An 11,443-nucleotide genomic window follows, 5' to 3' on the forward strand; every position below is an offset into this window, starting at 1 on the left:
TCTAACTCGCACAACACACAAACATGGTCCGAAAAAACGACCCTATCCTGCTTATATCCAACAGGAATAATATTTTTAGAAATAAAACAATAATCCAACCTGGACTGTGCTCTTCCACTATCAGAAAAAAAGGTATCTAACAAAGGGTTAACCTTACACAAACGCTGCATATCACTCAAATCAAAGTCAGTAACTAATGGTACCGTCACACAGTGCAATTTAGATCGCTACGACGGCACGATTTGTGACGTTGCATCGTCGCTTAATTATCGTTTCAAACATCGTAGACTGCGGTCACACTACACGATGCACGACGCTGAAGCGATAAATTCATGACGTATTTGCGATGTAGAAGTCGTATGGGACAGTCGTACGGTCGTGTCACACACGACGATTCAGAGCAAATTTTGCATAATCTGTGCGTGACGTTGTTCACAAGGGGCGTGTTGTGCCACTAGTTAGTGTGGTGATAGGCCAAAGGTTCTGTGCACACAATTGGTTGGAAAATTTGTCACCTGAGCGCTATTGTTCCCAATGCCACTTCACTGCTTTCAAAATTTCCTTTCTTCACTTCGTACTTGGACACTTGGTGGACCTGGACATCGGAATTTTGTACCTCGCTGAATATACCACGCTTTGCACCGCTGCTTCGAGGTATGTAAACCGCTTGGGCGTGGTGGATGGAACGCTGTATGGACGGCATGAGTGCTTCGTTCCACCGCTGAAGCGAAGTGGATGGTACACTGTTGTGACTGGAGGGCTACAATGTGGCAGATGGTACGCTGTTGTGCTTGGTTGTGACTGGTGGGCTACAGCGTGGTAGATGGAACTCAGTTTGTTCGGCATGACCGCTTCGTTCCACCGCTGAAGCGATGCGGATGGTACGCTGGTGTGACTGCTTCTGACCGGTTGTGTGTGTTGAGCTAGAGCGTGGCAGATGGCACAATGTATGGTCACCATGAGCGCTTTGTGTGGCTGCTGTAGGGAAGCGGGCGGTACACTGTTTTGGGTTATGGTGGCCTATGGCGCGGCAGATGGAAGAAGCGATGCGGATGGTACGCTGTTGTGACTGGTCGTGACTGGTCGTGACTGGTGGGCTACAGCGTGGTAGATGGAACTCAGTTTGTTCGGCATGACCGCTTCGTTCCGCCGCTGAAACGATGCGGATGGTACGCTGTTGTGACTGCTTATGACCGGTTGTGTCTGTTGAGCTAGAGCGTGGCAGATGGTACAATGTATGGTCACCATGAGCGCTATGTGTGGCTGCTGTAGGGAAGCGGGCGGTACACTGTTTTGGGTTATGGTGGCCTATGGCGTGGCAGATGGAAGAAGCGATGGTAGGCATGAGCGCTTTGTGTGGCTGCTGTTGTTAAGCGTTTGGCACACTGGCAAAAGTATTGTTAATAGGACTCTTTGTCAACCATGTAATTTTTTTTTATAATTACTTTTTAGATGTCAAATCGTGTGGAGTTCATCAGGGATTTCATCGAGATTTATCAGTCTTTTCCCTGCCTCTGGAAAATAAAATCTCCTGAGTATTGTAACAGGGAAAAGAGGAGGGAGGGTTACTTACAGCTCATTGAGCTTTACAATCGTCAGGCACCAGATGAGGCAGCTAACGAAGCAGTTATTAAAAAGAAAATCCAGGCGCTCCGCACGGTGTGGAGGAAGGAGCTGAACAAGGTTCTTCAGACAACAAGGTCCGGAGCTTCCACTGAAGAAGTTTATGTGCCAAAACTGTGGTATTTTGAGCATCTTAATTTTCTGAGGGACCAAGAGGTGCCACGGACTTCAACGTGTCTTCGATTGTTGGCACCTGTGGAACCAATAGTTTCGGAGAACCACGCCGAGCAGGAGTCACAAGGGCAACAAGTAAGTAGCTCTTTGGACGAAAGTTCACCAATGTGTCCTATAATTACATAATTTTTCTCTGTATTTTAGGTTTTATACTTCTGATTATCACATCAGTTTGAAGTTGTTACAAAAACATGTACACATAAGTAACCCTGTCGCAGTCAAGTATTATATGGGGAACTTAATATGTATGAAATGGAGATATATGTAAACCATACCATCTAAGCAATATAGAAAATAGTATCGCTTCAAGCTGCCGATGTACTCTTGTTGAGACTATTTAGACTATAAAATATTGGTCAGGTTCCCATAGCAGTCAGAACAGTGTAGTTCAAAGTATTCAATAAAAGGGAGGGTTAAAGAATATTACTAAGCATCAAATATATTATAATCTTTTTGTTACCTACTACGAATATATAGTTTGGATGCGGTTATGATGGTACTACTTTTTGTTGCCGGGTTCATAACTTGTTTTTTTTTCCCCCCCCCCAGGATGACAGTGCGCAGGAGAGTACACTAGACTGTTCACAGGACTGCACAACAACAGATTTAGTGGAGGCTGCACCTGCCAGGACTCAATCGAGGCAAGGTCCAAGAAAACGGAAAGCCACCTCAGACGCCTCAAATGAACTATTGAGCCTGGCAAAGAAGGTCTTGACAAGAAATGTTAGCCCTGCGTTAGAGGGGTTTGGACACTATGTGGTTGACAAACTGGCCAAAATGGACGACAACCAAAGAATACTAGCAGAGCGTCTGATTCTGGAAGCAGTAAACAAGGGTACTGATGGCGATTTGGACAAGAACACTTGTTTGGTCTCTTCCCGGCCAATACAGCGGACAGAGCCATCAAATTTCAATGGTTGGTCACAGGGTCAGACATCGATGCGACACAATCCTCACGTTTCCCACTTCGGCCAGCCACCCCCTAATAACTCCTACACGCCAATACCTTTACATATGGCTTCGCCCATCAGGCACCAAAATTTTCAGCCGGAACAATCGTCGTATCATAATTTGTGATTTCCTAAATACTTTTACATTCCATTTTTTTTATTGTCTTGTTAAAATAATGTTTCAAATAAAAGCTTTTATTATAAATTCTATCACTACTTTTTGATTGGTGTGTCTCAATCACAGCACTGTATGAGGGAACAAATTAACGTAACAAATTCATGTACAGTTAACTAAAAAAAAAAATCGAATGAAAGTTTAACAAAATCTTTTAATTGGAACAACAAAAAATGGATTATTGGCCCGCCTACAACTGCTGGCACATGTCCCGCAGCTTCTGCAGCTCCTCCATTGCCACATTGTGCTGCTCCTGAATATGTGCCATAGTGTGGAGTAACTTGTCTATGCCGGCTTCAATATCCTCCTTGTTGACAGTGACGACAGCTGTGGGTCAAAAAACATAACATTAATAACACAGTAGTCTCCCGATGTGTCTTTGCTTCTGTGAATGAAAAAAAAAAAAAAAGTAAGCAAAACTGACTTGGGGGGGAAGAGGGGGGGGGGTGGGGATTTGGGTTGGGGGTGAAAGAGTGGGCCTGCAACAAAATCAAAATAACTTAATTGTGGGAACCTACTAGGATGTTGAGGCACGGAGGGCACTTCGGGATCTGAGTCGCTGTTGAATGCCTCGTGCTGTCGGCGGCGGCGCTGTCTCTTTGCCTCTGTGAAGGAAAAAAAAAAAAAAAGGTCTGTCAGCATATATGCCAACAGTGGCTGCCGGGGGAGGGGGGGGGGTGTTAAGAGGGGACCTGCAACTTAATCCAAATCACATAATTGTGGGAACCTACTAGTATCTGGAGGAGTTGACCCGGAGGGCACAGATCCAGGAGAGGCTGGGCGGGATGCCTCGTGGCGGCGGTGGTGCTGTGTCTTTGACTCTGTGAAGAAAAAAAAAAATAAAATTTTTTTAAAAAAGGTCTGTTAGCATATATGGCAACACTGGCTGCCGGGGGGGGGAAGGGGACCTGAAACAAAATCCAAATCACATTATTGTGGGAACCTACTAGGATCTGGAGGAGTTGACCCGGAGGGCTCCGGGACATTGGACCCTGAGGGCACAGAGCCAGAAGAGGCTGGGCGGGATGCCTCGTGGCGGCGGCGGTGCTGTGTCTTTGCCTCTGTGAAGAAAAAAAAAAAAAAAAATTTTTAAAAAAGGTCTGTTAGCATATATGGCAACACTGGCTGCCGGGGGGGAAGGGGACCTGAAACAAAATCCAAATCACATTATTGTGGGAACCTACTAGGATCTGGAGGAGTTGACCCGGAGGGCTCCGGGACATTTGACCCTGAGGGCACAGAGCCAGAAGAGGCTGGGCGGGATGCCTCGTGGCGGCGGCGGTGCTGTGTCTTTGCCTCTGTGAAGGAAAAAAAAAAAAAAAAAAAAATTAAAAAAAAAAAAAGGTTGGTAAGCATATATGGCAACACTGGCTGCCGGGGCGGGAAGGGGACCTGAAACAAAATCCAAATCACATTATTGTGGGAACCTACTAGGATCTGGAGGAGTTGACCCGGAGGGCTCCGGGACATTTGACCCTGAGGGCACAGAGCCAGAAGAGGCTGGGCGGGATGCCTCGTGGCGGCGGCGGTGCTGTGTCTTTGCCTCTGTGAAGAAAAAAAAAAAAAAAAATTTTTTTAAAAAGGTCTGTTAGCATATATGGCAACACTGGCTGCCGGGGGGGGAAGGGGACCTGAAACAAAATCCAAATCACATTATTGTGGGAACCTACTAGGATCTGGAGGAGTTGACCCGGAGGGCTCCGGGACATTGGACCCTGAGGGCACAGAGCCAGAAGAGGCTGGGCGGGATGCCTCGTGGCGGCGGCGGTGCTGTGTCTTTGCCTCTGTGAAGAAAAAAAAAAAAAACAAAATTTTTAAAAAAGGTCTGTTAGCATATATGGCAACACTGGCTGCCGGGGGGGGAAGGGGACCTGAAACAAAATCCAAATCACATTATTGTGGGAACCTACTAGGATCTGGAGGAGTTGACCCGGAGGGCTCCGGGACATTTGACCCTGAGGGCACAGAGCCAGAAGAGGCTGGGCGGGATGCCTCGTGGCGGCGGCGGTGCTGTGTCTTTGCCTCTGTGAAGACAAAAAAAAAAAATTTTTTTTAAAAAAGGTCTGTTAGCATATATGGCAACACTGGCTGCCGGGGGGGGGAAGGGGACCTGAAACAAAATCCAAATCACATTATTGTGGGAACCTACTAGGATCTGGAGGAGTTGACCCGGAGGGCACCGGGACATTTGACCCTGAGGGCACAGAGCCAGAAGAGGCTGGGCGGGATGCCTCGTGGCGGCGGCGCTGTCTCTTTGCCTCTGTGAAGGAAAAAAAAAAGTTAGGTCAGCAGTTCGCTGTGCCACATAGTACTTTTCACCGTTCAGACTGTCCCATAGCTGTGGCACTGCAACGTTGAAACTGTCCCATAGCTGTGGCACATAGTGGCTCTGCAACGTTCAAACTGTCCCATAGCAGTGGCACATAGTGGCTCTGCAACGTAGAAACTGTCCCATAGCTGTGGCACATAGTGGCTCTGCAACGTTGAAACTGTCCCATAGCTGTGGCACATAGTGGCTCTGCAACGTTCAAACTGTCCCATAGCTGTGGCACTGCAACGTTGAAACTGTCCCATAGCTGTGGCACATAGTGGCTCTGCAACGTTCAAACTGTCCCATAGCTGTGGCACATAGTGGCTCTGCAACATTCAAACTGTCCCATAGCAGTGGCACATAGTGGCTCTGCAACGTAGAAACTGTCCCATAGCTGTGGCACATAGTGGCTCTGCAACATTGAAACTGTCCCATAGCTGTGGCACATAGTGGCTCTGCAACGTTCAAACTGTCCCATAGCTGTGGCACATAGTGGCTCTGCAACGTTCAAACTGTCCCATAGCTGTGGCACTGCAACGTTCAAACTGTCACATAGCAGTGGCACATAGTGGCTCTGCAACGTAGAAACTGTCCCATAGCTGTGGCACATAGTGGCTCTGCAACGTTCAAACTGTCCCATAGCTGTCCAACATACTTTTGGGTACCTGAGTACTAACCTCTGCTAATCTCCTGGCGAAGCTCCTGCAGGCGCTCTGGCCTTTTCGACTTGAGATCGCCCCATTTTTTAACAATCTGGGCCTTGGTCCGAGTTATCCCAAACCGCTTCCTGAGGCCCTCAGACACCACACGGACAACTTCCTCCTTGTGCTGGTTGCGGTGCAGCACCATCCCTGTGGTTTCATACTGCATCCTATCCATTGTTCCAATAAGGAACTTGAGCTCTGGGATGCCCATAGGTGGACCACGGCGACTGGCAGCCATTATCACGATGTCAGGGGACAAAAACAAGCTAGGGCAGGCACGCAGGAACGCTGTAACGTCATCACGCCGTCATAGACCACGAGCGTACATTACGTGCCGCTCCGGCGTTATATAACGATACTTCGAACGGCATTTACTATGTGCGTTCCTTTCTTAACGCTCAGTCGTCACAAATGTGACGCTGTTCATAAACGGCAACGCTATTGCGATGCCAATGGCGCGGCAGGATGGCGGAGCGCAGCTCCTCCTCTGGGCGTTGCTCTTCAGGGTCATTCCATCTAAAATGGCGGCGAGAATGCGTTCTGCTCCTCTGGGGCAGCCAGAACTCCTTTTTTTTATTTCTCAGATGGATGCCATGGATTACGAGGGTCTGGAGAGCCGCCCTGCCCACCCACACATCCACAAGCGAGAAGTGCTTGGACAAATAACAAGAATGATGGAGAGGAGGTTTGGTGTCTGCCGCAGTCAGCTTCAGCTGCGTAAAAAATGGGCTGACCTCCGCTATAAAACGCCACAAATGTTTGCGGAGTTGCGTGCGGAGGCAAGGCGAGGCAAGTACTAGTATGGGGGGATTGGGAGATGCATGCTGTCAGGAGGGGGGGGGGGTTTGGGAGGGAGTCTTGCGCTCATGGTTGCCAACGTGACCTCAAATGCATTAAAACACATGCCCCGTTTTTGTACAATTTAGTTATTCTCCAAGCAGAATATGCGTTGTCCGTGAGAAAACTTGTCGGGTTCCCTAATCTCAACCTCCATCTTGAAATTATTAAGATGTCCATAATTTTTACTTTCTCAATTTCCCATAAATATTAACGGAGGAGGTTGGCCTACAGATGAAATAATACGTTTTCCAAAGACAGGAAGACCATTGAACCCCAGAGCCCACAGACATGTCAGAGTATCGCACCCCTGTAAAGTGTGATCTCTATTTTATGTTTGAGTATATTGTAAGCTTTGCTCTGCAGCACTCAACATTTGTGTGTAAACATTGTGATTCTTTACTTTAGGTGTAGAGAGACAGCGGCGGCAAGTCAGACACACCATTGCCACCAGTACCCCATCTTCAGGCACCAGTGGGAGCCCACAGTCCGGGACATCACGTAAGTTCACAATCATTTATTGCATTTTTTTTAACATCACACGGGACATAACAGGGTACCTGAAATATTTGAAGACATTACCGGCGCAGTAATGACCCAGCGGCCTACCACACCTCCACCATCTGTTGCGACCATGCACCCTCGCACCCCTGTGAAGTGTGATATAAATTTTATGTTTCAGTATATTGTTAGCTTTGATCTGCAGCACTCTACATGTGTTTTTAAAGATTGCGTTTGTAAACTTTCTGTGTAGAGAGACAGCGGCGGCAACAGGTACCTGCCATTGCCAGCAGCACCACAGCATCCACCACCAGCGGGAGCCCACAGTCCGTGACGTCACGTAAGTTAACAATCATAGATTACAGTTTTTCAACTGCATACGGGACATAAGAGGGTAGCGGAAATATTTGAATACATTACAGACGCAGTAATGACACAGCGGCCTACCACGCCACCACCAGAGAGCAGACGGCCTCGCACCCCTACACCACCCTCAACACCTCCCTTTCGACACTCCTCTTCCTCCCCCGGGTCCGCGGCATTCTCCCCCGAAGCTAACATACGTAAGTGACCAAAACTGCGAGCGCTTCCCAACGGCGTGTTCCATAGTTAACCAGATCTGTTATTATTTGCTTTTAGGTGCTGCAGCAGTGGCCAGATCGCTGGGATGGGACATTAGCAGCTCTGGTTCTGGCAATGAGGAACCGGCGTCCCTTCTCCGTAAGTATCAAGCTAATGCGAGTGGTTTTCTGCTGGATGTCACCATAGACAACCAAAACTGTAAAATTTAATAAAATTTACATCGCCCTGTGGTGCCAGACCAAATAGAAATTTACAACACAGAAAATTAGGTCCTGCCCCAGAGGTCGAGATGTATTTTCAGAGGAATCAACGTTGGTTCTCCAACCTCTTCTATCCACAGAAACGGCCACCGTAAGAGAGCTCCTGGCGAGACAATTGCGACTGGAGCGGACAGCAGCGCTCCTGCAGCAGACAGCAGCGCTCCTCCAGAGTCAAGTGGAGCAGCAGGGCGTGACGCTGCGACACCTCTTGGGCAGGAGATAATATTTTTTTTGGTGGGGGGGTTATGTTATATTTTGTTGTAAAATAATTTAAAACCAAGAAAGTGGTACAAAAAAAACCAAAAATCTTCGCATTCTTTCTTTAATGTTTACCAAGCTATAAGGGTTAACAGCACCATTGTATAGGCATCACATTTAAAGTTATTTAGAGAGGTTTATATGACAGCAAAGCAAAAAAACAAATTTTTATGTTATACGGCGCGATCCTGCCACGGTACAGCTCCAGAACCATTAAAGTACTGACAGTATTTTTCGCGACAGTCCCTTGCATCGTCTGCCTGTCTGCCAGATCCAAGAGCTTGAAGAGCTGTAAAATTTTCAGGTTGTGTACGCCATTCCCCGGGCACAATATCTCCGGTTCTTGCGTCCACTGCATCAATAAACGAAGGAGGAGAATAGGAGTTCGTATCATGACGTCTCAGGAAATTATGGAGCACACAGCATGCCAAAACCACAATGTCTATAGACGGCAGCTTCAAGTTGATAGCTGTGTGGAACACTCTAAACCGATTTGCCATTATCCCAAAGGCATTTTCAACCACACGACGGGCCCTCGACAACCGGTAATTAAAGATTCTGCGCTCCGGTGTGAGTGTTCTCTGTGCAAATGGCTTCAGCAAATGTGGATGAAGAGGGAAAGCTTCATCAGCGATGAAGACAAAATTTAGGTTTGCTTTTGTGTCTTCATTTAGTGGCAACAGCAGTTCATTGTTCCTCAAGCTTTCCCCAAATGAAGTGTGTTCAAAAACACCACCGTCGGAGACTCGACCATTCATGCCAACATCCACATCGACAAACTCATAGTTTGCATTGACAAGGGCCATGAGGATCACACTGAAATATCCTTTGTAGTTGAAAAAAAATGATCCAGAGTTGGCTGGTTGCGTGATGCGCACATGCTTTCCATCTAATGCACCACCGCAGTTTGGAAACTGCCACAGCTCATCAAAATCGGAACCAATCCTCTTCCAGTCATCCGCCGTCTTGGGAAACTGCAAGATGAGAAGGAAACATGTACAAATTAGGTCAAATATATTATGCACATACACTCTCATGTGGACATCCTACAGTGATTGAGGCGCAGTATGGATTAGTATAACAAAGTCAACAACACAGAGTATGCAGGCAGCCATTTTTTTACAGATGGCTTCGGTGACTCAGAGGGGGTGCTAAACAATATATCTAAATAATAGAATCAATAAAATTACGTTGTGAGCAGCAAATAAAAAAGGGTGGCGCAGGGTTGGAGCAGCACATATCAGAATGGAGCCGCAAAATGGTAGCAGCACATGTCAGAATGGAGGCGCAGGATCACAGCAGCACATGTCTGAATGGGGGTGCAGGATGGGAGCAGCACATGATAGGATGTAGAACATATACCTATAGAAATGCTCGCCATCAGGGCGTAGAACTGGTTCAATAGCTAGTATAATATATCGACATAACACAGCAGCCAAAAAAATATAGTAGTACCTCCATATAATGCCTTAAGCTCTGCACAATGGCCTCGCATGTCTCCGGAATCACAACGCTCAGGAAAGGTCTGGAAACAGCTGCGGAAAACTGCAAATCCTGAAGAGACCTTCCTGTTGCCAGGAAGCGCAGTGTCACCGCCAACCTTTCCTCCATGGGCACGGCTGCACGCATCGGCGTATCACACCTTTGTATGAGTGGCGTAACAGCAGACAGTATTATTTTGAAGGATTCCTCGGACATCCGAAGGTAGTTTCGGAAATCTTGAGGGTTATTGTCACGTAACTCTCTTATGAGACCCATGTGTGACAATGTGGATCTTTTCTGCAGCCAGCTCCGGGTCCACATGCGACGTTTTCGTTTAGGACGTCTCTCCTCTTGGAGACGTGCTGCCTCAAACACCAGGGCAGCAGCAACAACAGAACTCTCATCGGAAGTGAGCATAGTTCCTAAAAAGAAAACAAACGTACAATAAATACACGTGCTTACAAAACAATTTTCTGACCATTGATCTAATAACTATATATGTTACTACTGGTATTAAATGGGGCAGTCAACCATCTCGATCTGTAAAAGGATTAATTAATTGGGCCACGCTACAGCTGTGTACCTGAGGTTCTCAGGCCTACTCAAAGGAACAATCAACCACACTCCAACGTTTATCCCCGTTGAAGCGCAACATATGCTACGCTGTAGCGTTATACATACCTTTAGCGGTAAAAGTCTAGTAGTTAAAAGTCTAGGGAATCCAGCGAATTTAGTTCTGTTTACAGCACGTGCTAGAGAGAAATGAATAGCGCGCTCGAGAGCTCCGGTTTTATCCGCTGGGAACAATAGTCCTTTGTCGAATGAGCGCACAGTATTGTACCGCCCAATCAGCACACGGGAGGTGGAGAATTCAGCGCTCCTACGTAGCCAGCTCCTCCGCCCTTTACATCGTATACAATATCGTGCACACCTTTGTCACACCATGCGATCATGCCGCCACAGCGGGACACTAGACGACGAAAGAAAGTTTCAAACGATGTGCTACGACGTACGATTCACAGCGGGGTCCCTGATCGCAGGAGCGTGTCACACGCTGCGATATCGTACCTATATCGCTCGAACGTCACAAATCGTGCCGTCGTAGCGATCAAAATTGCACTGTGTGACGGTACCCTAACTCCAGCAAAACTTTTCCAGACACATCCACATTCACTCCCCCCACATCACAATTCATATCACCCACAATCACCACAGGCACTCTTCCTGGAACAAAAAGCTTCACTTTTTCAAATAATAACTTACGCTCATTTTTTTCTACTGGCGCATAAATATTGATAACACAAAACTTAGCATTTTTATATTCAAAATTTGCTAAGATACACCTCCCCACCTCCACCACCAAATAATTATTCAAAACCACCTCCTGCCCCTTAACTAAAATACCCACACCATCATTTCTATTATTTGCACTACCAGACCACACAGACGCACCATAAGACCACTCATCCCCTTTCACACCATCCACAATCCCACATTCTTGCAAACAAAAAATAGATGCACTCTGCATAGCTAAAAAATCCAAAATTGCTGCTCTCCTCCTCGCTTTCTTAAAAACTCTCACATTT

At 47.0% G+C, this 11,443-nt stretch overlaps 1 protein-coding gene across 1 annotated transcript; it reads left to right on the forward strand.

Annotated features, from left to right (window-relative positions):
• Positions 1-278: 278 nt before the first annotated feature.
• Positions 279-2,876, forward strand: LOC138676013 (uncharacterized). Its single transcript, XM_069764805.1, has 3 exons — positions 279-654; positions 1,453-1,872; positions 2,347-2,876. Exons 2-3 carry the CDS (start codon positions 1,453-1,455, stop codon positions 2,872-2,874), a joined length of 948 nt encoding a protein of 315 aa, XP_069620906.1. The 5' UTR covers positions 279-654; the 3' UTR covers positions 2,875-2,876.
• Positions 2,877-11,443: the final 8,567 nt, after the last annotated feature.

This window comes from Ranitomeya imitator, chromosome 4, assembly GCF_032444005.1.
Source record: "Ranitomeya imitator isolate aRanImi1 chromosome 4, aRanImi1.pri, whole genome shotgun sequence".
Classification (NCBI taxonomy): domain Eukaryota; kingdom Metazoa; phylum Chordata; class Amphibia; order Anura; family Dendrobatidae; genus Ranitomeya; species Ranitomeya imitator.